This window comes from Mustelus asterias, chromosome 6 (genome assembly GCF_964213995.1).
Source record: "Mustelus asterias chromosome 6, sMusAst1.hap1.1, whole genome shotgun sequence".
In the NCBI taxonomy this organism is placed as follows: Eukaryota; Metazoa; Chordata; class Chondrichthyes; order Carcharhiniformes; family Triakidae; genus Mustelus; species Mustelus asterias.
Window position 1 is genome coordinate 103,315,915 of NC_135806.1, and position 27,915 is coordinate 103,343,829.

The 27,915-nt window shown below is 44.1% G+C and overlaps 1 protein-coding gene across 1 annotated transcript in view; it reads left to right on the top strand.

Annotated features, from left to right (window-relative positions):
- The window catches only part of LOC144495324 (EGF-like repeat and discoidin I-like domain-containing protein 3), a 251,911-nt gene that overhangs the window by 104,762 nt on the left and 119,234 nt on the right, over positions 1–27,915 (top strand). Inside the window, exons 4-5 of the mRNA XM_078215423.1 lie at positions 2,059–2,187; positions 14,673–14,786. Of these exons, the coding sequence (XP_078071549.1) occupies positions 2,059–2,187; positions 14,673–14,786 (243 nt within the window). The remainder of the gene's footprint in view (positions 1–2,058; positions 2,188–14,672; positions 14,787–27,915) is intronic.

Genomic DNA, 27,915 nt, shown 5'->3' on the forward strand with positions numbered 1-27,915 from the left:
GTTACTGCACGGTGACATTGTCCAATTTAAACACTCCATTGTCCTCCGGCAACTAATATAGTTTACAAGTTTTTTTTAAAATCTGCCGCTAAATCAAACATTAGCCCAAAAGCTGCAGTGGTAATGATCATTGTTTACCATCATTACTCCACTGAAATGGATGGCAACTTCTGGAGTTTGCACACACACGGAATATGGTTGGGATCCTAAAGTTACTACAGATGATTCTTTTTGATTTTTTGATTTGATCTGATTTGATTTATTATTGTCACCATGTATTAGTATGCAGCGAAAAGTATTGTTTCTTGCACGCTATACAGACAAAGCATACCATTCATAGACAAGGAAAGGAGAGAGTGCAGAATGTAGTCTTGCAGTCATAGCTGGAGTGTGGGCAAAGATCAACTGAATGCGAGGTAGATTCATTCAAAAGTCTGATAGCAGCAGGGAAGAAGCTGTTCTTAAATCGGTCAGTACGTGACCTCAGACTTTTGTATCTTTTTCCCAGTGGAAGAAAGTGGAAGAGAGAATGTCCAGGGTGCATTGGGTCCTTAATTATGCTGGCTGTTTTACCGAGGCAGTGGGAAGTGTAGACAGAGTCAATGAATGGGAGGCTGGTTTGCGTGATGGATTGGGCTACATTCGTGACCCTTTGTAGTTTCTTGTGGTCTTGGGCAGAGCAGGAGCCATACCAAGCTGTGATACAACCAGAAAGAATGCTTTCTACGATGCATTTGTAAAAGTTAGTGAGAATCGTAGTGGACATGCCAAATTTCCTTAGTCGCCTGAGAAAGTAGAAGTATTGGTGGACTTTCTTATCTATGGTGTCAGCATGGGGGACCAGGACAGGTTGTTGGTGATCTGGACACCTAAAAACCTGAAGCTCTCAACCATTTCTACTTCATCCCCATTGATGTAGACATTCTACACTCCTCTAAAGGCTGCAATGCTGAGGTCCTCCCTCTTCTACCTCCACGTAGTGCAATCCCTGGGTCTAAGCAATCAGTAAAGCTGACACCTTGTGGAATGAGGTGTATCTGGGTTTTTATCAGTACACTGAAGTCATAATGTCTGCCAAACAGTCTAACAGGCCTTGAAAAGCTAATTTGATATTTGTGAAATGTCAAATGTCTTCATAATGCCAAAAAACCCACACATTTTAAAGAACATTTTGTAGTTTGTTAACAACATTTTAGCATTTATCTTAATCATTTATTTTCTTATCTGAAACTTTAAAGTAAAAGTAAAGAATAATCAGTGCTTTTAACTTTGTGGTTTGCTGTCTGTGAGAATACTTCAGCGTGATCGGTTGCTTACCCGGCTTGCAGACATCATTGCTGCTGGGTGCCTGGAGAGCCCCTTGATTTGGCATCAAATTTAATCTGACATTGGAAAAGGAAAGATCCACATTGCAGAGATCGGTTGATTTTTGTGACTGCTTTCTTTGGAGTCCGCGATGAACACTGTTGCTTCACCTTTCACTGAAAAATACTGTCCATTAAAAATGTTCAGTGATTCAAATTAACATATCTTGAGAATAGAAATAGCTGATATTGTTGATGCTTTTCTATCAGAGTGTGGTACCCGCATGCTTTGTTTAATGTACACTTCCATGCTTTCCCCCCCTCCCGGCTTTTCACTGTTTTCCATTCACCTCACCCCTCCACCCTCAGCTTCCTTAAAGCTGTGATGAATACTGACTCATGAATCTACAGGCATGATCACTCTTGTTACTTTACTAATGTTTTCATCCTGTTGTGAATCACCTCAGATGAGTCTGAACCTGCCGTAACCAAACATTCACACTTACGCTCTTTAATCAAGGACTACGACTTGGAACAGAACCTAGCTGTGCTTTCAAGCTTTCCTTTAAAGGCCGCATGCAGTGCTGGTTTGTACAGAAATCAATGCTTGTGCATGATGAAACAGAATCACTCCCTTCACCATCTTGTCCTAACTGGTTTTGTGTAGTTAAATTAAACATGTGCCTTTCAGCAAGTCTGTCAGAAAAAGTGTCCTTCATAACTGATATTCTGCTTTATTCTTTTTGATATACAGGAGCTTGTCAACCCAACCCATGTCATAATGGCGGGATTTGTGAAGTGAGTGACACTTACCGAGGTGACACATTTATCGGATACATCTGCAGGTGTCCTGATGGATTCAGTGGAATTCATTGTCAGCACAGTGAGTTCTACTCCAATAACATATGTTCTTTAGATGAGGTCTATAGCTAATTTAAGAGAGTGATGTACTGGTACAGGTCGAAAGTTATATGCAATGTAGCGAATATGAACAGATGACCATATAAACTATACAGTAATGGCTAACCATTTTCTTCTTGATAAATTGTCATTGTTACTTTAATGCACAATTGTTGGAGATGTTTATTTGTTAATTCTCTATGTCTTGCTAAACAAAAGAAACCTAGAATATCATTTTAATGAATAACAATTGTGCCGTGACATTCAAAGTACCCCCATTCAATTTGAAGGTCCACCAACTGCCTCACTTCACAGATTTGCCACAGTAGGTATGGTGCACATTATTCCAAAGACATCAGGATGCCAACGAGAAGCAAAATACAACAGAAGATGTTGGAAACTATCATCAAGTAAAGCAACGTCTATGTCGAGAACATACAAGTTAGCAGATGGTATTTTAAGCCGGTTTCCCAATGAGAACAGTGATGTGGGAGACGTACGATTGGGCGAGGGGAGATTTTGTGCCTCCTACCATCTTAACTTACCTGAAATCAGGCCTGGATAGGCCATCTTCTGCAGAGCAGAGGGCTAATTTAAATGGTGAAGTCGCTCCTCAGTGATTTCATTGGGGAAGATACCTGCTTTTAACTATGAGGTGACCAAGGGCTGCAAATCGAGCAAAACCTGATGCCATTTGTTTTGGACAACAGTCACAAGTACTCGTTTCCATATCCACCTGAAAATCACCCCAGTCAGGCCATGTGTATATCCGGGAGAGGTGCTCTGGTAATTCAGGGCAACTGATAGATCAAAATTGTCCCATTGACTCACTAGCCAATGAAAGTTTTACCTTATTTATTCTCTCCAAAGCATACATAATATGAATACGCCAATCAAATACTCAGAGACAGCACCCTCGATTCTCAGTCAAACCATTGTGGACTTTAGCCTCATTCCAGAGATTTGAGTGCATAATATCATTCGACACTTCAGTGCAGTGCTGAAGGAGTCCAAGTCCTTTCTTCCGACCTTCCGCCTGCCTGCTGACCTAATTTTTCTGGTCTTTTATAACAAAATCCTAATGCCATCAGTGTAAACCACTTCTGGGCACTCGACTCGATATCCTTAGTGAAGTAAAGCATTGAAAGCTGAGAACAATACTCACAAAAGCATAATCACTGTTTTGTCGAGGTCTAGCTATACCTTTCCCTCCCTGATTTACACAGTTAAACAGACTCCCAGCAATCAATGATGGCCAAATCACTTGGATAAAGAATAGTCTTTGAAATCTCATAGTATGAAGTGGAATCAATTTATCCATTTGCGCCAGTACCACATCATCACTGCATTACAATGTGATGTGCATCAATTTTGTCATTCTTGTAAATCAGAAATGGTCTCTTGACCGTGACAAGGCCGTATTAATGTTATTTATGAAATCCCCCACCAACGGATAGCAGGCTGTTGCATTCTTACAAGTGGTTAATGACATAGCGTTATTATCCTATATTTTAGCCACGATATTAAGGTATAAGATGAATGCTCATTGTAGAAACTTGGCCTTCTTTCCTAAGTTAGTTCCCTCTGCATAGCCATAGCACAAACAAAGGCTGGAACATTACCACTGTTCATGCTGGCGGGATTTTCCCATCCCGCTGCAGTGAATGGAGATTTGGCTGGGCACCAAATTCTCCAACCTCGCTGCAGTGGGAGCGTGGCGTGAACGGCCAGTAAGATTGCGCCCAAAGCCTTTCTCAGCTTTATTCCGTCAGCTCTTCTTTGCATAGCTCTTGACATCAATGGGATGAGAATATTGTTGCTTGTGTTTTGTTTTTTTCACAATGAGAGTTGAAATGTTTCAAGTTGCCTGTTATGAAAGAGGCCAAATGTTTTTCAAGCAGACAGTGCTTGATTATTTAGATCCACAGCCTCCCAGGTACACCTCTACTCAATCTGCTGTTCAATATTAAGTAATTTAGTGTAATGGAGATTTATAGCTCCAGTATGTTTTATATAGAGCTCCAGTCGATGCCCTCAGAAATTAACCATTCAATACAAATAAAGGAATTTATAAAACATTTTTCTAAATTGCTGATTAAACAATGGTAGTAGCATATATTGATTTATGTTCCCTGAAACTCTTTAGGTCATTATAACTTTAATTTAACAGCAATTACATTCTGAAAATTCTGATTATTTTTTCCTATTAATCGTTCCTTACTTAAAAGAATGTTTCAGAACGTGTTTTTTTCTCCGTACCAGTCGGCAGATTTATGTAAAATTATTCCATTGTACACGTACAATTGAAAATCTCTTGCATGAAGCGTAGAAATCTCATTTTAATTCAGTTGTTTTCATAGTGGAGCACAGAAAGGGCACAAAATGGAGAGATCCCTGTGGAGTATGCATGATATCCAGAACTCGGTTTTATAATATGTTCATAAAAAACAATTTCTATCCATCTTGTTTCCAAGAGCTATTTAAAATTCAGTGCTGAAGTGCAAATTTATGAGAATTTGTCCCTCAATTCTCATGGTACACCTGTGCTGGTACTGCTGGATTAAAGTGAGACGCCTGGGGAGTCTGTCCAAATTTGAATGGAAAGTCAGTATCTCTCCGCGATCGCTGCTGAGGAGGAAGGCCATGCACAGTTGCTCCTCTTGCATCAACGGAGCTTGGCCAGCATGCTCCATCCAGCAGTCAGCATGCCAGTGCTGAAGAAGAAAACAGGGAGATTGTGGCACAGTGCTAATGTCACTGGACTAGTAATCCAGAAGCCCAATCTAATGCTTTAGGGGCATGGTTCATATCTGACCACTGCAGCTGATGGAATTTAAATTCAAAGAATAAATCCGGAACATAAAGCTAGTCCGGAATCTTACCACCATTCACACCTGCGGGATTCTCCCATCCCACAGGAGTGAACGGAGATTTGGCCGGCTGCCAGATTCTCTGACTTCGCTGCAGCGGGGCCGTGGCATGAACGGCAGGTAAAATCTATTGTCAATAATGGCGACCATGACAACTATGATTGATTGTTGTAAAATCCCACCTGGTTCACTAACGTCCTTTTAGACAGGAAATATGCCATCCTGGTCAGGCCTACAAGTGATTCCAGATCCACAGCAACGTAGTTGACTTTTGACTGCCCTTAGTGAGAGAACCATCGGCGATGGGCAATAAATGCTGGCCTTGGGAGTGAGGCCCACATCCCATGGAAGAACAAAGAAAAAGAATGAAGCCATCTGCAGGGTTTCTATCACTGGCCCCATGGTGAATCTGGGAGGGGGATGAATGTTGACTGGCAGCAGCAGGGCCAGGGAGCAATATCACAGGCTCTAACGCTTCTCTCATTTCCAGGCCTCTTATTCCCCCCCCCCCCCCCCCGCCCCTCACATCCTTTGGGCAGTCAGAATTGAAAACCACATTGGCTGTGGGGGCAATCTGTTTACTATAAGTTCAGCAAAGCCATTTGGCTTTTCTGCTCTACGGAGTCATCCCAGGAATTGGCAAAGTCTGATTTCGGATGGGGAAAGTGGCATTTGATTTGTTGACGGTGGGTTTTTCCACCGTATCGCATGGCATTTTATTTAAAAAATGCAGCAGTACGATTTCACCTCGGATCGTTAGCAACCTCTAAGTCACCCGTCTGCACCCCCCCGCTCTCCCCTGCACCCCCCACTGCACTCCCCTCCTCCGTGACCTCAGGCCTTCAGTAATTCTGATCAATAAGGGAATTAAGGGTTATGGGGAGCGGGCGGGTAAGTGGAACTAAACCACTATCAGATCAGCCATGATCTTATTGAATGGCGGGGCAGGCTCAGGAGGTTAGATGGCCTACTCCTGCTCCTATTTCTTATGTTCTTATCCAGGCACCATCTTTAAAGGCCGCTTCTACACAGAGCTAGCACTTTCAAAGGGATAGAAAAGTGTTGGAAAGTCACGACTTCAAAAGGGAGGAAACATGCTGCCCTGGATTCTGTAGTGCCTCTCTTGAATGCCTGCTGGATACAGTGGAGGCCTGCTGCAAAGTCCTATGCCCCCACTCTGGGCGAAGAGCCTCATCCAAGATGACCAATCCAGAATGGGAGGTGGTGGCAGCGGTGGTGAGCACCAATGCCCTAGGAAAGAGGGCAGCTACCTGGAGCAGGAAGAGAATGAACAATCTCCTCTCCCTTCCACCAGCGTACATCACCCTTCTCATCACTCTCAACTCACACACTCACAAACATATCACACATCGACAGGGATCTCACTCAGTGCCAGCTATAGGGACACCACCACTCATTCTCAAACAGACACCTTCATCTCCTCTGCGGATTGTGTCCTCATCCCAAGCATAGCAGCATTCATAACCCACACACGCCAGGCACTTTTCTCATCTGACCTGGGCAGGCGTCCTGCTTACATTCTCTCCACCCGGCGTCATGCAGGACAAGTTGGCTCCTGACAAGGTTGGGAGCTCTCAGACTGGTGGCTGAATGAAGGTCCTGACCGACTTAAAGAGAGCCATTCGGCTGGCTGGCAAGGATGTGAACCCTTCCAGTGCCGATGGTGAGCTCGGCACACTCAACCAAATGAGTCATACAGTGCAGAAAAGGCCCTTGGGTCCATTGAATCTCCACCGACAATAATTACCACTAAGGATCCAGCACTGCCACACCTATCAGACAGCCAAACTGAGCGATGTCTCTTGTTCCGCAGTTCCCTGCCACACACTATTGACTTCCTTTCTTTCATAGGAGCATCTGAGAAACATCAGAGGCTGTACACAAACCAAGCCCTTGACTCAAGCCCTGACGACGCAAAAGATGAATCGGACGACAAATTAACTGAAGACCAGTCACAGCGCTCACCCACACCCTCGAACAGAATAGAGACACACACTTCGGTGGGAACCTAGTTTTAGAGCAGCCTTGGTGGTCACAGTCTGGTGAGCACATCACACTGTCAGATCCACAGCAGACGGAGGCAGGGACATCCCAGAGTGCTGACACTCGGAGGATTGCTGGAGGCCAGGAACATGCTGAGGCCCAATCACATGATGAGCCTCTGGACTCAGTTCTAACTCAGTTGTTGGAGCTCCAAAGACAAGCTCGTGAACATCAGGAAGGGATGTTTGCTGTACTCAAGTTGCAAAGCTCCCTGGGGAAGTCCGTATGCTTTCAGTCTGAGTTGATCACACCAGCATGCCATTGCATCAAGGTCAGCACTGGTAGGATGGCAGCCGCTATAGAAACACTAATGAGATGCTAATTTCTTAAAATTAAGTTCCTGACATTTGACTGCAGGAAACGCGGCCCAACATTGATGGTAGAGGGGACAATCATGCCCTGGATTTACATTGGCAGGAAACATGACTAACATCTTCTCACGAGGTACTCCAAGCTCACCAGTCAACATGCCTATCATCAATGGACGTGGAAAATCCCAGCCTATGCCTCTATAAAGCCCATAAAATGCTCAGGTTTTGGTCTGATACACTTTACAACTACTTTGTCAGACAGGAACACACAACCTGGTCGTTGTCATTATACAATCAGCTCTGCTTCTTGGAGCTCATTCTGATGCAATTTGTGGACAGCAACGTCCAAAAGAACCTCACAAGCACCTCAAACACTAGTCCCATGTACAAATGGCACTATCTTGAACTAACAGTGATGAATCCTATTGGCACATGACTCCTGGTTCTAAGTTTAAAAATAGCAAAATCTTCCAGTAAACCGGCCTCCCATCCACTGACTCTGTCTACACTTCCCACTGTCTCGGCAAAGCAGCCAGCATAACTAAGGACCCCACGCACCCCAGACGTTCTCTCTTCCTACTTTTTCCTTCGGGAAGAAGATACAAAGTCTAAGGTCACGTACCAACCGACTCAAGAAGAGCTTCTTCCCTGCCGCTGTCAGACTTTTGAATGGACTTACTTTGCATTAAGTTGATCTTTCTCTACACCCTAGCTGTGACTATAACACTACACTCTGCACTCTCTCGTTTCCTTCTCTATGAACGGTGTGTTTTGTCCATACAGCGCGCAAGAAGCAATACTTTTCATTGTATGTTGATACATGTGATAATAATAAATCAAATCAAATCAAAAAAATAAATCAGTGTCAACCAATTCACCTGCAATTTTTTTTAAAATTTTTACTCGAGGGATTGAGTTTAGGAGTCGGGAGATAATGCTGCAGCTTTATAGGACCCTGGTTAGACCCCACTTGGAGTACTGCACGCAGTTCTGGTCACCTCATTACAGGAAAGATGTTGAAGCCATTGAAAGGGTGCAGAGGAGATTTACAAGGATGTTGCCTGGATTGGGGGGCATGCCTTATGAGGATAGGTTGAGGGAGCTTGGTCTCTTCTCCCTGGAGAGACGAAGGATGAGAGGTGACCTGATAGAGGTTTACAAGATGTTGAGAGGTCTGGATAGGGTAGACTCTCAGAGGCTATTTCCAAGGGCTGAAATGGTTGCTACGAGAGGACACAGGTTTAAGGTGCTGGGGGGTAGGTACAGAGGAGATGTCAGGGGTAAGTTTTTCACTCAGAGGGTGGTGGGTGAGTGGAATCGGCTGACGTCGGTGGTGGTGGAGGCAAACTCGTTGGGGTCTTTTAAGAGACTTCTGGATGAGTACATGGGATTTAATGGGATTGAGGGCTATAGATAGGCCTAGAGGTAGGGATATGATCGGCACAACTTGTGGGCCGAAGGGCCTGTTTGTGCTGTGGCTTTCTATGTTCTATGTACTCCATTCTTAAAGTGACAAAGCCAATGCGTGGAGTGGTCCGGGTGGACCCGAATCCATCTCCTGACTTGCTCCAAAAACCAAAGTCAAATTGAATCCAACTCATGGTCCCCACAAGAGAGACAAACAAGATCCAAACTGACAAGGTGATGCACATTGCAGCCCATCTTGGGCTTGATCTGATACTTGATCTTCCAAGTGGGCTTTGTTAACAGAGTAATTACACTTTGCTTTGAATGATAAATATTTTCTCATTTGAAATTGAAACTAACCATACTTACAAATGCCCAGCATGAAGCATATAATGGGAGAGATCAGGGGTGGGTGGGAAGTTTAGATGCTGGAAATGGAGCCTAACATCTTACTTTTTAGTTTTCCCTTTTCCTATTCTTACTTCCAAAATCTATCACTTTGTGTTTTTATACCTGGAACTGCATCTGCCCAATCTCTGATCCTTTCTGTATCCTACTGCTGCGATCTTTCACAACTGGCCCTCACTCACTCATCTCTGGGACCAACGATTTGGAGATTAATATTGATGGGGAGGAGTTTTGGACAGCGGTGAAGATGGCAAGATACACTTTCTCTCAGCCCTGTCTAACACTCCAGCTGCCCCGAGCCTCACTGTTGTTCTACCTGCTATACCTTCTGGCTTACCTGTCTTGACTCTTGTAGTCCTTTAGTGGATCGGGCCAGGCTAATCCAGCTAAGGGGCAACTTAGCATGGCCAATCTGCCTAAACTGCACATCTTTGGAGTTTGGGAGAAAACCAAAGCATCCAGAAGAAACTCACACAGACACAAGGAGAACGTGCAAACTCCACACAGACAGTGACCTGAAGCCGGAATTGAACCAAGGTCCCTGGCGCTGTGAGGTAGCAGTCTGAACCACTGTGCCACCGTGTCATATGAGGAAGGATGGGATGAGACTCGAATGAAGCATAAATGTGACCTGGCCTGGTTGGGCTGAATGGCGTGCTGTTGTATTGTATATGCTAATTAATGCTATTCATGTAATTCTAGTAAATTCCGCTACAAATGCACCAAGGCTGTGCTACCCTTCCTAAGGCATGAAGCCGAGAGTTAAATACAGTACTCCAGCTGAGGCCTAACCAGTGTGTTAGAAATGCTTAGCCTGCCTTCCTTGCTTTTATCCATAATTCCTCTATTAATGAGGCCAAGGGTCCATAAGCACTTGTCCTGCTGCCATCACAGATCTGTTGCATACATTCTCAAATCTCTCTAGTCCTGGACATCCTTTAAAACTGTATCATTTAATTTCGATTGCCTCTCCTCATTCTTCCTATCAAAATGCATAACTTCAAATTTCGCTGCATTAAATTTCATTTGCCATGTGTCTGTCCATTTGACCTGTCTATCTGTGTCCTCTCATGTCTGATCCCAGCTTCCTCATTGTTTACAACACTCCCAAATTTTATATAATCTGCAGACTTTGAAAATATACCCCGCATTCGCAAATCCAGGTCAGTTATATATCAAATGGATCTAATGCTGAGGAAACCACACACTTCCCTCTGGTATGAAGAAGAACTGTTAACTGCTACTCTCTGCTTCCTTTACCAATTTGTCTCCATGCTACACTGCCACTTTAATCTCATGGGCTTTAATGTTGTGAACATGTCTGTTAAATGGCATTTTGTAAAGCAATTTTCAACAATCCACATAATACAACATTAACTTCATTATCCTCATCCAATTTTCTCCACTATTTCTTTGAAGATGTCTTTCCTTTTTGTCTGGATGCCTTTTGCACTTCCTTTAAGGCTGTATTAAGGGTGAGAAAACAGAGGGCAGCTGGGTTGACCAATGGCAACATCAGGATGTATCCAATATGGGAAAGTGACCTGAAGTTGACATTGACTCTGAATAATCCCTGGATGCCCCAGCCACTTGGGCAGGTAGTGTTCCCTGGACATAGAATTGGCATGTGCCATGTTTAGATGTTTCCCATCTTCTCTCTGTCTTCAGTCAGGGGGAGTGTTGTTACGCTGATTGGCTTTCGTGACACACCAGTGATCAAGGAAAAGCAACTGCAACTCCTCTCTTCTTGGAGTGTGGGTTTAAAGCGACATTTTTCTGTCAACAAGTGGAGCTTTCCTGATTAATAAGCCAGGAATGGGACAATGCCCCTTAATATATTTGCTATGATAGACCACAAACTAACCATCTGGCTTCAGTACACATCATCATCATTGCCTCCAGCTTGTTGTCTTTCATTCCAACCCTGTGCAAATATACTTAGAAAACACAACTCAATCCAAAGTCTTTCCACAAAAAAGAAAGTGAACATCTGGAAACATGACAACTGTTAAACCCTTTATAAAAAGATTATTATTGTTTTCACTCAGAGCTTTTAATGCAAGGAGAAGCTACTCCATGAATGCAAGAATGTTTAATTAACTGTCTTCGGTGGATCTGTTTCCTTTGTTCTGTAACTTATTCTCGATATAAGTAGAACATAATGCAAAGGGAGAATAAGATTTGCTGGAAGGGAAAAAAAGCTAACAAGTCTGTCCTTTGTGGTCTCATTCTTTAGTGCATCTAATCATCCTTTAACAAGAATAGAGGACGCCGGAAAGATTCTGCATGTCTGCCAGCATCTATCATAGAATCATAGAATCCCTGCAGTGCAGAAGGAGGCCATTTGGCCCATCAAGTCTACATCGACTCTTCAACAGTGCATCTTACCCAGGCTCTTGTCCCGCCCTATCCACATAACCTCAGGCATTTACATGGCTAACCTACACATCTTGGGACACTAAGGGGCAATTTACCATGGCCCATCCACCTAATCTGCACAGCTTTGGATTGTGGGAGGAAACCAGAGTACCCAGAGCAAACACACAGAGACACGGGGAGAATGTGCTCATTCCAAACAGACAGTCACCCGAGGCTGGAATTGAACCCGGGTCCCTGGCATTGTGAGGCAGCAGTACTAATTACTGTGCCACCTTGCCTCAGGCGAGAAACAGAGCCAACGTTCTGAGTCACAGACTCTTCATCAGACGAAGAGTCAATGACTCGCAAAGTTAACCAGATTAGCATATTTAAATCAGAGGTTAAATATGCATTTTCGGATTTTAGCCAGATTCACCCGGCTTCTGGTATTCTCTGATTCGCTGGTGCAATGGGAAGCCATTGGGAATCACTGCTGGTCTCCACAAATGGAGAACAGTCATGATGGCCACACTGGGGGCTCAGAGGCCATTGTAGCCCCGGATGATCAGTGACATGGATGGGCAGTGCCCTGGTAATTGCCCCCGACACCCTAACAGTAACAACCTAGGGTGGCATTGCTTGGCTGCCAAGGTGGCACTGGCAAGAAGTGGGGTCTGAAGGGGCTGTCTGAAAGGGACCGAAACTGAAGGGGTTGGGGCCTGAAAGGGCGGGACCTGAAGGGTGTGCCTGAAGGGTGGACGGCACGGTGGCGCAGTGGTTAGCACTCCTCTCTCACAGTGTGAGGGGCCTGGGTTTGATTCCCGGTTTGGGTCACTGTCCATGTGGCGTCTGCATGTTCTCCCCTTGTCTGTGTGGGTTTGCTCCGGGTGCTCCGGTTTCCTCCCACAGTCCAAAAGACGTGCTGATTAGGTGGATTGTCCATGCTAAATTCTCCCTCAGTGTACCCTAACAGGTGCTGGAGTGTAGCAATTAGGGAATTTTCACAGTAACTTCATTGCAGTGTTAATGTAAGCCTACTTGTGACACGAATAAATAAACTTTATTTTTTTGAAGTCGGTGAGACTTGAAGGAGTGCCTGAAGGGGAGGCACCTGAATGGGGTGCCTGAAGGGCTCAGGGCCTGAAGGAGTTGCCTAAAGGAGCAGGGCCTTAGGCGACTCCATAACAATGTATCCATCACTTGTGGGAGGGGGTGGCCCGATGACGGTGATTGGGGAGGCGGGGGGAGTGGGTTCCTGATGCCCCAGTACCTTGATTCCCCGATGCTGGTGAGGATGGATAGGTTCACCGTCATGCTGGCGTAGTGTGGTGTGTGGGACATTTTGTAATGGGGGAAAGTTGCCCATCTGGCATCAAAGGGTTGGGGATTTTCCCCATATGGCACTGCCAGGGTGGCACTGGCAGGTTGGAGTTGCCAGTGTGCAAAGGGAGAGTGTCCCCAGAGAGCCAGATTACATCACCACAGAGCGTCTAGAGAGAATTTTAAAAGGGGTTCTCACTGGCACAAATCGTGTTTGACCCATCTCATGCAATTCTCCAGCCAGGGCGCGCTGGGCTGGAGAATCACCGCCCCCCCTCCCCCACCCCCCAAGTATTGAGCAGTTTGCTAAACTGTTTCGAAAGGATTGCTTAACACAGCATCGAGAAATTGAGCACAATCCAGACTGATAACTGCACATGGTCGTAAACACAAAAATTATAAACAGAGTGCTAGTCTAAGCAAAAAAGTTATTGTTGAGTTCGGCTTTAATGTAACTTATTTACTTTGCCTTCTGCGTGAAGAGATCTCATGGTGCAGTAGAGATTCACAGCACGTTATTGGAACAAGTTTTCTGTTGTATTTCTCTAAGGGATGTATTCTCCTTGGAAATGTTTTGCATATATTGCCAGTATCTCTGCTACAAGCTTGTGTTTGAAGAGAAAATATTGTCAATGCTGTGTCATCTCTAAACATCTACAAATATTTTGTGTGTGTAACTTTAGTGTAATGCTAAATGACTTAGCTAAGTAAGAAGTACCTAGCTAAACAAACCTCACAAATCATTTTTTCTGAGAGGTTATTTTTGGTCAGAGAAACACAAATACAAGAATCTATTCACACCGGTGGGATCCTCTGGTCCTACCACCAGCACACGCATGCCACGAGTTTCCTGGCGGCATGGGGTGCAGTAAATGGGAAATCCCATTGACAGCAGCGGGACCAGAAGATTCTGCCACCAGTGAACAGCGTGCCACCTCCCGCCATGAGAAACATGCCACAGGGAGGCCAAAATCCCTCTTTTATATTAAAATTATTTATCAATGTAATTTATCAAGGTGTTTAAAAGAAATACCTGTGGAAAATAAACTGTTTCTTGCTGCATGCTGATAATTTCACAAGGATGGCTTGAAAACGCCTTGAGGCTTTTAATGATAATCACTATCAGTGTGGGGAAACATAGTTACTTCATACTGTTCAAATCACTCGCATAAAAGCATGGTGGCCCCAGCAAACTTGGACATTCAATCAAAGCAAATCATCTGTGTAAAGTTTCATCTGATGAAAGAGAGGTAGGTGCCAAAGACAGGGAAGGGAGAGAGAGGGCAGCTTTGTGGAGAACTGCACTAATCGGGAGAACACAGTTAGAGTTTTAACAACACCAGGTTAAAGTCCAACAGTTTTATTTGGTAGCAAACGCCACTAGCTTTCGGAGCGCTGCTCCTTCGTCAGATGGAGTGGAAACACGTCTAATCGGGAGACACAGGAAGAAATGTATAACGATGAGAACCTATTGAATGATCAAATCAAACAGTTTGCAAACCAGATGATGCTATTATTTTTATTGACTTTATTGAAATGGAGTCACAGAGGACCTTGCAGTTGGCGCAGCTTTGTATGAAATACTGCGTTTATTGATTGTGACACATCAAAAAGGATATATCACATCAGATGCATTGCAACAATTGATAAATCTTTATGGATAAATTATGTTATGATTTATTGCACGCATAAATTGCCCTCAGCTGAATAATTTTGTTTTGTCCTCACAGATATAAATGAATGCGAATTTGAGCCGTGTAGAAATGGCGGTATTTGTACTGACCTCATTGCAAACTATTCCTGCGAGTGTCCAGGAGAATTCATGGGCAGAAACTGCCAGTACAGTAAGTAATGTGCTTTTTGAATGATTAAAATTATAGCACTCCCATAAATATTCCAAGAATGGATAAAGGTGGCACAGTGGTTAGCACTGTTGCTCCACAACGCCAGGGACCAAGGTTCAATTCCAGCCTTGGGTAACCGTCTGTGTGGAGTTTGCACGTTCTCCTCATGTTTGCGTGGGTTTCCTCCGGATGCTCCAGTTTCCTCCCATACTCCAAAGATGTGCAGGTTAGGTTGATTGGTCATGCTAAATTGACCCAAATGTCAGGGGGATTAGCAGTGTAAATGTGTGGGGTTACGGGAATAGGTTATGGGTGGGATGTGGTCGGTACAGACTCGATGTTTTGAATGGCCTCTTTCTGTACTGGAGGGATTCTGTGGATTCTATGAGCAATATAACTTTAATAGGATGATCATCTCCTAGAAAGTCAAGTCCAGTTGTTGCACTTTGGTCAAGCAGACTGAGGAAGGCAGCAGTTAGTTTAATTGGATCAAGAAGCAGGATGTGGGAAGGAATAAGCAGGTTGATAGCGGATAGGCAGATATATGGGGAGAGAAAAGGGAATGGAGAGTAGGATGGCAAAATGGAAGGAAGGGGAGAGTAAAAGAAGAGGACAGAGAGTGAGGAAGGGATAAGAAGGCAAGTAAAAAATTGGGAGGGTCATGAGGAGGCAAAAGGAGGGGAAGGAGCAGGTCGATGAAGGAAAGAGATAGGGAAAGAGGGAGAGTAGGAAGGTGTGGAAGGAAGAATGGAGACATAATTGGCTCCAATCAGTTAAGTGATGGCTCAGTGGAGGAGGGCAGTGGCAGCTGTCTCAGGTGAGCTGTGTAGGCTTCGGTGACCAAGTTGATGGTTAGTTTGGTGGGGTCGTATGGTTAGTGATGGTCGCTTTGTTGGCTCCAAACCTCCAGGTGCTTCTCATTTTAGGGAACAACAGAGGTTCACATTAGCTGTTCCACCTCAAAACACTGTGATTTAAGATTCCCCTTTGCTCTTAGCTCATAGTTCAGGCAATACATTATAATGATACTTTTCTCCATGGATTTTGAGACTCATTATTTTAAATTGGTCTCAGCACTGTCTACAAATTTCGTGCCTTTACATTTCTGGTACCCAGCCAAAACAAGCTCTTGTCAACACACAGTGCAGCAGCAAACAAACTCAGATGGGGCAAAGTTTCGGGTGATGTATTTTTAGCTGATGTCGCCAAGGGGCAGCAGGTAGATGAAAAATAGGGGTGGGGGGGGGCAGATATAAATCCTTGGGGGACATTAGATGTTACACTGTGGGAGCAGGCAGAGAAGCCATTGCAAGTGATACTCTGGTTACAAGTGAACAGATAATAATGGAGCGAGGTGAGAACAATCCCACCTAGCTCGTGAGTGATGGAGAGACATTGGAGGGTGATGGAAAGGTCAGCCATGTCAAAGTGTGCGGACTGGTTGAGAAGGACGAAGACAGAAAGTTTACCTTTGTCACGCTCACATCGGATGTCATTTGTAACTTTGATAAGTGCTGTTTTAGGAATGTGACAGAGGCAGAAACCTGATTGGAGGGATTGAAACATGAAGCCAAACATTCATCTGGGTGTGGATGTGCATTTTGGTCTGCAAATGGCCACACCTAGGATTTATTTGAAGGAAATCTGATTTTCCTCCACAGCCACATTGTGCAAGTGGAGAATGCCTAGTGTGTAAAATGTAAACCTGTCCCTCTGAGGTTGGGTTCCTCATTTTAACACACCATTTTCATCTGCTGGTGCAGAGCTTTGGAAGCTTATTAAAAGCATGCCCGGTTTGTGAAGAAAGTGGAAAGCCTGCTGAGGAGATGGGGACATAAGGGTGCATTGTTGGCAGAGTTGTAAGCACTGCTGCCTCACAGCGCCAGGGACCCGGGTTCAATTCTGGCCTTGGGTGACTGACTGTGTGGAGTTTGCACATTCTCCCCGTGTCTGCTTGGATTTCCTCTGGGTGCTTCGGTTTCCTCCCATAGTCCAAAGTTGTGCATGTTAGGTGGATTGGCCATGCTAAATTGCCCCTTAATGTCTGAAGATGTGCAGGGTAGATGGATTTGCTATGGTAAATAAATAAATAAAGTTTATTTATTAGTCACAAGTAAGGCTTACATTAACACTGCAATGAAGTTACTGTGAAATTCCCGTGTGGGCTTATGGGGATAGGGTGGCAGAGAGAGGAAAACAGATTTAAAGGATAGAGGAACAACTCCCTGAGAGAGACAAACATTAATGACATTAGCTAACTTAGAGGCCAGGAGGGAAGTTGGGTATGGGAATAGGATTGAGGAAACAGGAAGATGCACTTAGAAAGGGCAGGTTTGGGAGATAGGATCGAGTCAGTTATGGCAAACAGGCCATTTGGCCCATTGAGTTTGTGCTGGCTCTCAATGGAGCAATCTAGTCAATCCCACTCATCCACTCTATTTCCATCGTCCTGCAAATTTATTTACTTCAAATGCCCATCCAATTTTCTTGATGGTTCGTGCTTTCACTCCCATCATGGGCGCTCACTGTGTAAAAAGGTTATTTCTCAGAGTTCCCCTGAATTACCTGTCCAATAGCTTTAATCTGTGTCCCTCTCATCTTGCACCATCAGCTAATGGAAAAGGTTTCTTCTTGTCTTCCTTATCTAAACCTGTCATAAGCTTGTACATCTCGACAAAATCTCCTCTCGATCACCTTTGCTCCAAGGAAAACAACCTCAGCTTTTCAAACCTAACCTGAGAAGCTCCATTTCTGGAACCATTCTGGTAAACCACCTCTGCACCTTCTCAAGGACCCTTGCATCCTTCCTAAAGTGTGGTGACCAGAAATAGATGCAATACTATTGAACTATAAACCATAGAAATGTTACGCTGTAGAAAGAGGACATTCAACCCTTTGTTCCGTGCAGACCAAAAAAGAGGTAAAAGAAACTAGCCACTTATTTTTATTCCGCTTTCCAGAAACTGATCTGTGTTCTTGAAGGTTACAGCACTTCAAATGCAAATCCAGATACCCTTTAAATGTGTTTCAGCCTCAACCACTAACTTAAGCAGTGAATTCCAGACACCCACCACTCTCTGTGTTGAAGAGTTCCCTCATGTTCTCTCTAATTCTTCTACTAATCAGCTTAAATCCATGCTCCTTGGTAACTGACCCTTCAGCTAGGGGAAAAAGTGTTTCCTGTTTACCCTATCTAGGTGCCTCAATTTTGTACACCTTAATTAGATCACCCCCCCAGTTCTCTTTATCCTAAGGAAAACAACCCCAGTTCATCCAATCCCTCCTCATAGCTGCAATTTTCAAGTCCTGGCAACATTCTTGTAAATCTCTGCACTCTCTCCAGAGCAAATATGTCCTTCCTGTAATGTAGTGACCAGAACTGTACACAAAACTCCACCTGTGGCCTAACCAGCATTTTGTACAGTTCCACCATTACATCCTTGATTTTGTATTCAATACCGCTCTGAATAAAGTAAAGTATTCATATGCTTTCAGACCTTATTCCTTAATTTTGTTAATCAGCTTTTTGTGAAACAATCGTGAACTTTTTGTGAAACAGTTTATTAAAATTCATCATGACATCATCCACCACATTTCCTTCATCAACCGCTTCTGTTACTTCATTATAACTTTCAGTTAGATTGGTCAAGCATAATCTGCCTTTTACAAATCCATTCTCCTTAATTAACTCAAATCTCTCCAAGTGCCTGTCGAATTTTTCTCTGATTATTGTTTCTAAAAGCTATTGATGTTAAACTAACTGGCCTGCAGATGCTAGGCATGTCCTTGCATCTTTTCTTGATTAAGGTTGTCACATTTGCCACTCTCCAATTATTTAGTACCCCGCCCCCCCTGCATATCAATGGAAGAATGGTGGATTATGGCAAGACATTCTGTTATCTCCACCCTCACTTCCCTTAGCAATCTGTGATGCAAGCCATTTGGACTAGGTGACTTATCTAAGCTAAGCATTGTGGGTGGGATTTTACAGCCTTAGTTGAGCCAGAAATTCCTGCTCGAGGTCAACAGATATTTCCGCCCTGGCTCGTTCTAATTCCATGGTGGGTGGGGCGGTAGAATTCCAGCGAGCCAGTCTTTCCAACACTTCTTCCTTCTCATTTTTCACCCTGTTCATTTCTCCTATTATGTCAGTTTCTATTGACATTTTATGAGTTTCCTCTTCCTCAGTAAACAACGATACAAAGTTGTCATTGGGTATTTTAGCTTTACACTGCCACTCAATATGTGTAGCACTGTCACAAACCCAAATAGGAGCCACTTCACCTTTTACTAGTCACTTACTGTTTATATGCTGGTCGAAGACTTTTGGGTTCCTTTTCATTTTCTTTCATTCATTCATGGGACATGGGCGTTGCTGGCTGGTCAGCATTTATTGCCCATCCCTAGTTGTCCTTGAGAAGGTGATGGTGAGCTGAATTCTTGAATCGCTGCAGTCCATGTGCTGTGGGTTGACCCATAATGCTGTTAGGGAGGGAATTCCAGAATTTTGACCCAGTGACTGTAAAGGAAAAGCAATGTATTTCCAAGTCAGGATGGTGAGTGGTTTGGAGGGGAATTTGCAGGTGGTGGTGTTCCCATGTATCTGCTGCCCTTGTCATTCTGGATGGAAGTGGTTGTGGGTTTGGAAGGTGCTGTCTAAGGATCTTTGTTGAATTGCTGCAGTGTATCTTGTAGATAGTACACACTGCTGGAGTGAATGTCTGTAGATGTGGTGTCAATCAAGTGGACTGCTTTATCCTGGACAGTGTCAAGCTTCTTGAGTGTTGTTGGAGCTGCACCCATCCAAGCAAGTGGGGAGTATTCCATCACACTCCTGACTTGTGCCTTGTAGATGGTGGACAAGCTTTGAGGAGTCAGGAGGTGAGTTACTCGCTGCAGTATTCCTAGCCTCTGACCTGCTCTTGAGGCCACTGTATTCAAGTGGCGAGTCCAGTTCAGTTTCTGGTCAATGGTAACCTCAAGGGTGTTGACAGTGGGAGATTCAATGATGGTTACATCATTGAATGTTAATACCATACAAATGTTAGGAGCACATGTTTTTAAGGTAGAAAAGATACAAATGCATTTGTTCAAATTCCAGCCAATTTAACAAGCAATCTGTTCTTTTAAAAAAATGACAAACATTCATAATAAATATTTCAAGTCTGTTTTCGAAGTGAAACAAGTTTAAATTTCTTAATTTAAGAATGGGAGCCCAAAAGCAAAGACAAAAAGGATGTATGGTATTATTTGAAAGCCATATCTAATACGCAAAGAGCAAATGCATTTAAAACATGTTTAACATATATTAAAATGGTTCAGCATCCAATTCTTTCATTGCTGAAAGAGAAAATAGCATTATTTTCCATTTAGAGTGAAAACCAACTCTATCCTGCACTTCTCAATCAATAAGGAGCATTAAACATTCGTCAGTACAAATTGGTGATTTTCTGCACTTGTTCAGATTCTATGCCATTCGTTCTAATTTGCCGCTGTAATCATTCATAGTCCTCATCTGTCCATTGGAACAGATTCTACAATTTACCTGCTAGGAATCGTAATCTTTAATGAGCCTGGATCAGATTTGTTGCTTTTGAATATCATGCTTGCTTTCAGTCCAGTCCGAACATGAACAGAAGCGTGACCTTGACATTTATCCACATCATATACACGTGAGGCAGGGAGGGTGGTGCATTTAAAGAACGCATCCACAACAGATGTCGTGGTCCATGTAGGTGCCAATGACATAGACAAAACAGGAACTAAGGATCTGCAGAGGGAGTACGAAGAGCTAGGGACCAAATTAAAAAGCAGAACCAACAAGGTGGTAATCTGTGGATTACTATCTGAGCCACGCACGAATTGGCGCAGGGTTAATAGGATTAAGGAGACGAATGCGTGGCTCAAGGATTTGTGTGGGAGGAATGGGTTCGAATTCACGGGGCATTGGCACCAGTATTTGGGCAGATGAGACCTGTATAGATGGGATGGTCTCCGTTTGAACCGTGCTGGGACCAGAGTCCCAGCGAATCGTATCACTAGGGCTGTAGATAGGGCTTTAAACTAATTTATGGGGGGGAGGGTGCAGAGGTAAGAGGAATCACGAAATCAATGGTAGAGAAGAGGGAGCGAGTGCAAGTGAATGAGGGCATTCAAGTAGTTCAAGGAGTAGAGGGCGAGGGAGAGGTTGATAGCGTTTCATCAAATCGGGTCCAGATAAAAGCTGGAATAAAGACACTTTGCCTGAATGCACGAAGCATTCGGAACAAAGTTAATGAGTTGATAGTGCAAATCAGCACAAATGGGTATGATCTAGTGGCCATTACACTAACGTGGCTGCAGGGAGACCAGGACTGGGAGATGAATATCCAGGGGTATCAGGCATTTAGGAAGAATAGACAGGAAGGAAAAGGTGGTGGGGTAGCTCTGTTAATAAAAGATAATATTAGGGTAGTTGTGAGGGACGACATAGGCTCCAAGGAACAAAACGTGGAATCGTTATGGGTAGAGATAAGGAATAGTAGGGGGAGAAAGACACTAGTAGGCGTGGTCTATAGGCCCCCAAATAATAATGTTGAGGTGGGGAGCGCTATAAACAAGCAAATAATGGATGCGTGCAAAAACGGAACGGCAATAATCATGGGGGACTTCAACCTGCATTTTGATTGGGTGACTCAAGTTGGAAGGGGTGGGATGGCGGAAGAGTTCTTAGAAAGCTGTCGGGATCGTTACCTTGAACAGTATGTTAAAGAACCAACGAGGGAATGAGTTATCTTAGATCTGGTAATGTGTAACGAGGTAGGTAGAATTAAGGATGTTCTTGTGAAGGACCCTCTTGGGTCAAGTGATCACAATATGGTCGAATTTCTGGTACAAATGGAAGAGGAGAAAGTACATAGAACATAGAACATAGAACATTACAGCACAGAACAGGCCCTTCGGCCCACGATGTTGTGCCGACCTTCATCTGAAACCAAGATCAAGCTATCCCACTCCCTACCATCCTGGTGTGCTCCATGTGCCTATCCAATAACCGCTTAAATGTTCCTAAAGTGTCTGACTCCACTATCACTGCAGGCAGTCCATTTCACACCCCAACCACTCTCTGCGTGAAGAACCTACCTCTGATATCCTTCCTATATCTCCCACCATGAACCCTATAGTTATGCCCCCTTGTAATAGCTCCATCCACCCGAGGAAATAGTCTTTGAACGTTCACTCGATCTATCCCCTTCATCATTTTATAAACCTCTATTAAGTCTCCCCTCAATCTCCTCCGCTCCAGAGAGAATAGCCCCAGCTCCCTCAACCTTTCCTCATAAGACCGACACTCCAAACCAGGCAGCATCCTGGTAAATCTCCTCTGCACTCTTTCCAGCGCTTCCACATCCTTCTTATAGTGAGGTGACCAGAACTGCACGCAATATTCCAAATGCGGTCTCACCAAGGTCCTGTACAGTTGCAGCATAACCCCACGGCTCTTAAACTCCAACCCCCTGTTAATAAAAGCTAACACACTATATGCCTTCTTCACAGCTCTATCCACTTGAGTGGCAACCTTTAGAGATCTGTGGATATGGACCCCAAGATCTCTCTGTTCCTCCACAGTCTTCAGAACCCTACCTTTGACCCTGTAATCCACATTTAAATTAGTCCTACCAAAATGAATCACCTCACATTTATCAGGGTTAAACTCCATTTGCCATTTTTCAGCCCAGCTTTGCATCCTATCTATGTCTCTTTGCAGCCTACAACAGCCCTCCACCTCATCCACTACTCCACCAATCTTGGTGTCATCAGCAAATTTACTGATCCACCCTTCAGCCCCCTCCTCTAAGTCATTAATAAAAATCACAAAGAGCAGAGGACCAAGCACCGATCCCTGCGGCACTCCGCTAGCAACCTGCCTCCAGTCCGAAAATTTTCCATCCACCACCACCCTCTGTCTTCGATCAGATAGCCAGTTACCTATCCAATCGGCCAACTTTCCCTCTATCCCACACCTCCTTACTTTCATCATAAGCCGACCATGGGGGACCCTATCAAACGCCCTACTAAAATCCATGTATATGACATCAACCGCCCTACCTTCATCAACACACCTAGTTACCTCCTCAAAAAATTCTATCAAATTTGTGAGGCACGATTTGCCCTTCACAAATCCGTGCTGACTATCCCGGATTAATCCGCATCTTTCTAAATGGTCATAAATCCCATCCCTAAGGACCTTTTCCATCAATTTACCAACCACCGAAGTCAGACTAACCGGTCTATAATTACCAGGGTCATTTCTATTCCCTTTCTTAAACAGAGGAACAACATTTGCCACTCTCCAGTCCTCTGGCACCATCCCCGTGGACAGCGAGGACCCAAAGATCAAAGCCAAAGGCTCTGCAATCTCATCCCTCGCCTCCCAAAGAATCCTAGGATACATTTCATCAGGCCCAGGGGACTTATCGACCTTCAGTTTATTCAAAACTGCCAATACATCCTCCCTCCGAACATCTATTTCCTCCAGCCTATTAGCCTGTAACACCTTCTCTTCCTGAAAAACATGGCCCCTCTCCTTGGTGAACACTGAAGAAAAGTATTCATTCATCACCTCGCCTATCTCTACTGATTCCATACACAAGTTCCCACCACTGTCCTTGACCGGCCCTAACCTCACCCTGGTCATTCTTTTATTCCTCACATAAGAGTAAAAAGCCTTGGGGTTTTCCTTGATCCGACCCGCCAAGGACTTCTCATGTCCCCTCCTAGCTCTCCTGAGCCCCTTTTTCAGCTCATTCCTTGCTAACTTGTAACCCTCAATCGAGCCATCTGAACCTTGTTTCCTCATCCCTACATAAGCTTCCCTCTTCCTTTTCACAAGACATTCCACCTCTTTTGTGAACCACGGTTCCCTCACTCGGCCATTTCCTCCCTGCCTGACAGGGACATACCTATCAAGGACACCCAGTATTTGTTCCTTGAAAAAGTTCCACTTTTCATCAGTGCCTGTAGGGTCCCATACCAGTGTCCTCTGTTCGAACAGAGGGAAGTACGATAGGATGAGGGCTGAATTGGCTAAGGTGGACTGGGAGAGCAGACTGGTAGGTAGGACAGCTGAGGAACAGTGGAGGATTTTTAAGGAGATCCTTTTCAGTACTCAGCAACAATATATTCCAGTGATAAAGAAGGACTGTAAGAAAAGGGATAACCAGCCGTGGATAACGAAGGAAATTAAGGAGAGTATTAAATTAAAGACCAATGCGTACAGAGTGGCCAAAAATAGTGGAGAATCGGAAGATTGAGAAAACTTTAAGAAACAACAAAGAACGACTAAGAAAGCGATAAAGAAAGGAAAGATAGGTTATGAAGCTAGGCTAGCTCTAAATATAAAAAATGATAGTAAAAGCTTTTACAAATATATAAAAAGGAATAGAGTGGCAAGAGTGAATGTTGGACCCTTGGAGGACGAGAGGGGGGATTTAATAGTGGGAAATGAGGAAATGGCTGAAACTTTAAATACGTTTTTTGTGGCGGTCTTTACGGTGGAAGACACAAATAGTTTACCGAATATTAACGATAGAGGGTTGGTAGGAGGAGAGGTACTCAATACAATTAATGTTACCAGGGAGGCAGTGCTTGGTAGACTAACGGGACTGAAGGTGGACAAGTCCCCAGGCCCGGATGGAATGCATCCCAGGATACTGAAAGAAATGTCAGGGGTAATAGCGGATGCGTTAGTGGTTATTCATCAAAATTCGTTGGATTCTGGGGTAGTGCCGGCGAATTGGAAAACTGCTAATGTTACGCCGCTGTTTGAAAAGGAAATAGACAAAAGGCGGGTAACTACAGGCCGGTTAGCTCAACGTCTGTAGTTGGGAAAATGCTGGAATCCATCATTAAAGAAGAAATAGCAGGCCATCAGGATAAGAATGGTTCCATTAAGCAGACACAGCATGGATGAGGGGAAAGTCGTGCTTGATGAACTTGTTGGATTTTTATGAAGATGTGACTAGTGCGGTTGACGGAGGGGAACCGGTGGATGCGGTGTTTTTGGATTTCCAAAAGGCGTTTGATAAGGTGCCTCACAAAAGGTTGCTGAAGAAGATTGGGTCACACGGAGTTGGGGGTAGGGTGTTAGCGTGGTTTGGGGATTGGCTATCCGACAGGAAGCAGAGAGTCGGAATAAATGGGTGCTTTTCTGGTTGGCAGATGGTAACTAGTGGCATGCCGCAGGGATCGGTACCGGGGCCTCAACTATTTACCATTTATATCGACGATCTGTAGGAGGGGACTGAGTGTAGGGTAACAAAGTTTGCAGACGACACAAAGATAAGTGGAAAAGCGAATCATGTGGAAGGCATAGAAGGTCTGCAGAGAGATTTGGACAGGCTGAGTGAGTGGGCGAGGATCTGGCAGATGGAGTAAATAATTTGGAGGAAATAATAGCAAATTGGGTTATTATCTAAATGGAAAAAAATTGCAACATGCTACTGTGCAAAGGGACCTGGGGGTCCTTGTGCATGAGACGCAAAAACCCAGTCTGCAGGTGCAACAGGTGATCAAGAAGGCAAATGGGATGTTGGCCTATATCGCAAGGGGGTTAGAATATAAACACAGAGATGTCTTGCTGCATCTGTACAGGGCATTAGTGAGGCCGCAGCTGGAATACTGTGTGCAGTATTGGTCCCCTTATTTGCGGAAGGATATATTGGCCTTGGAGGGAGTGCAGAGAAGGTTCATCAGGTTGATACCAGAGATGAGGGGTGTTGATTATGAGGAGAGACTGAGCAGATTGGGTTTGTACTCGTTGGAATTTAGAAAACTGAGGGGGGATCTTATAGAGACCTATAAGAGAATGAAGGGGCTGGATAGGGTGGAGGTGGGGAGATTCTTTCCACTTAGAAAGGAAGCTAGAACTAGAGTGCACCGCCTCAAAATAAAGGGGGGTCAGTTTAGGACAGAGTTGAGGAGGAACTTCTTCTCTCAGAGGGTGGTGAATCTCTGGAATTCTCTGCCCACTGAAGTGGTGAAGGCTACCTCGTTGAATATGTTTAAATCACGGATAGATGGATTCCTGATCGGTAAGGGAATTGGGGGTTATAGGGATCAGGCGGGTAAGTGGAACTGATCCACTTCAGATCAGCCATGATCTTATTGAATGGCGGGGCAGGCTCGAGCGCTTAGATGGCCTACTCCTGCTCCTATTTCTTATGTTCTTAATAACTGCAGATTTCATATTGTCAAATGTAGGCAATGGGGGCACTTGAGACTGGCACAGTGCAATTAAAACAATGTTGTGTGTGTTTCCCATGAGTCAGGAATTCCAGCAGTGAAACAGAGGTGTTTGTCTGCACCCTTTGCAGACCAGAAGGGGAAGAAATGCTCACCACCCTCCTCTCAATGAAGCCTTTCGTTTCCTCATCGATATTGGCAATTATTCCCCCTGCAATCCCAATATCCAACTCCCTACCTCTGTCGAGGTGGCCAATCTCTTTCTCTCTTCCCCATTCCCATACCCAAAGTATTATCACCACAAAGTGTCAGGAGCTGACCCCCAAGGATGCCCAGCCACTGCCCTCTGTCACTGCTTTGCGCGCCCAGCAGCCAGTTAGATTGTCACATTAGCTGGCCGCCGGAAGGAAATGATTTCAAATAAATGGTAATGAGGACCTGCTGTTAATTTCAAGAGGACTTCTGCAGGCCCATATTGATTCAGTCATTCAGTCTTCAATCATTTTACCCTCCTCAGAAATACCATTGCTTGGCTTTGAATAGAGCAACACTGAGAATTGAGCATTACTGACTATAAAGTATTATCCAGAGAGAGAGAGAAAGCAAAAGAAAAAGAGGAGAAAGCATTAATTCAAAAACAATTGCAGTATTAGAACACATGGGTGATTATGAAGTGACATTCAGGCCCACCAAGCAGGCTCATTCAATGAGGAATAAGAATGGGCAGAATGTGAATCAGGCATCAGAATAAAAGGCACCCATTCCAGCCAGGGGGGTTTGGTTCAAATTGAGGTTTGAGTCTTCCTGGATTAAGATGAAAAATGAAGGACTGTGACAATATTGGAGGCCCATTGTAGACCATCATATGGTGAGAAAGTGATAAATTTGGCGTTAATTCTGAGAAATTTGCAGAATCGAACTACAAGTAATGAAAGAATTTAACCATAAAAATGATGAATGGAAAAACATTAATTCATGAGATGTGGGCATCGCTGGTGAGGCCAGCATTTATTGCCCATTCCTAATTGCCCTTGAGAAGTTGGTGATTTGATTTGATTTATTATTGTCACATGTATTAGTATAGTGAAAAGTATTGTTCCTTGCGCGCTATACAGACAAAGCATACCGTTTATAGAGAAGGAAAGCAGAGAGTGCAGAATGTAGTTTTACAGTCATAGCTAGGGTGTAGAGAAAGATCAACTTAGTACGAGGTAGGTCCATTCAAAAGTCTGATGGCAGCAGGGAAGAAGCTGTTCTTGAGTAGGTTGGTACATGATCTCAGACTTTTGTATCTTTTTCCCGATGGAAGGTGGTGGAAAGGAGTTTGTCCAAGGTGCGTGGGGTCCTTAATTATGCTGGCTGCTTTTCCGAGGCAGCAGGAAGTGTAGACAGATGAGCTGCCTTCTTGAACTGCTGCGGTCTGGGTGGTGTATGTCCACCCACAGTGCTGTTAGGGAGGGAGTTCCAGGATTTTGACCGAGTGATAGTGAAAGAACGACAACATATATCTAATCAGGATCGTGAGTGACTTGGAGGGAAACTTTCAGGTGGTGATGTTCCAATGCATCTGCTGACTTTGTCCTTCTAGATGGTAGCGGTCGTGGATTTGAAAAGTGATTCTGAATAATGTAAAGGAGCAAACTTCTGACCATTGAATAGAAAGACATTAATCACTTTGGCTTTATAGTCAAACATTCTAAGAGAAGTTAGTTAAAAACGAAGTTGGTGGACTGGAATGGAACTATTTTCTGATGGAAAGGGAACCTAAACCAAGTTAATTGTTGGAATATTAAATAGTAGATCTGTGATGAGAAGGTTATATGTGAGATGGATATGGTACTAATTAAAGACAAGAATAGAAGGTTGTTTTAATTCTACAGTTCGGTAGACAAAGAGAGAGATTGGG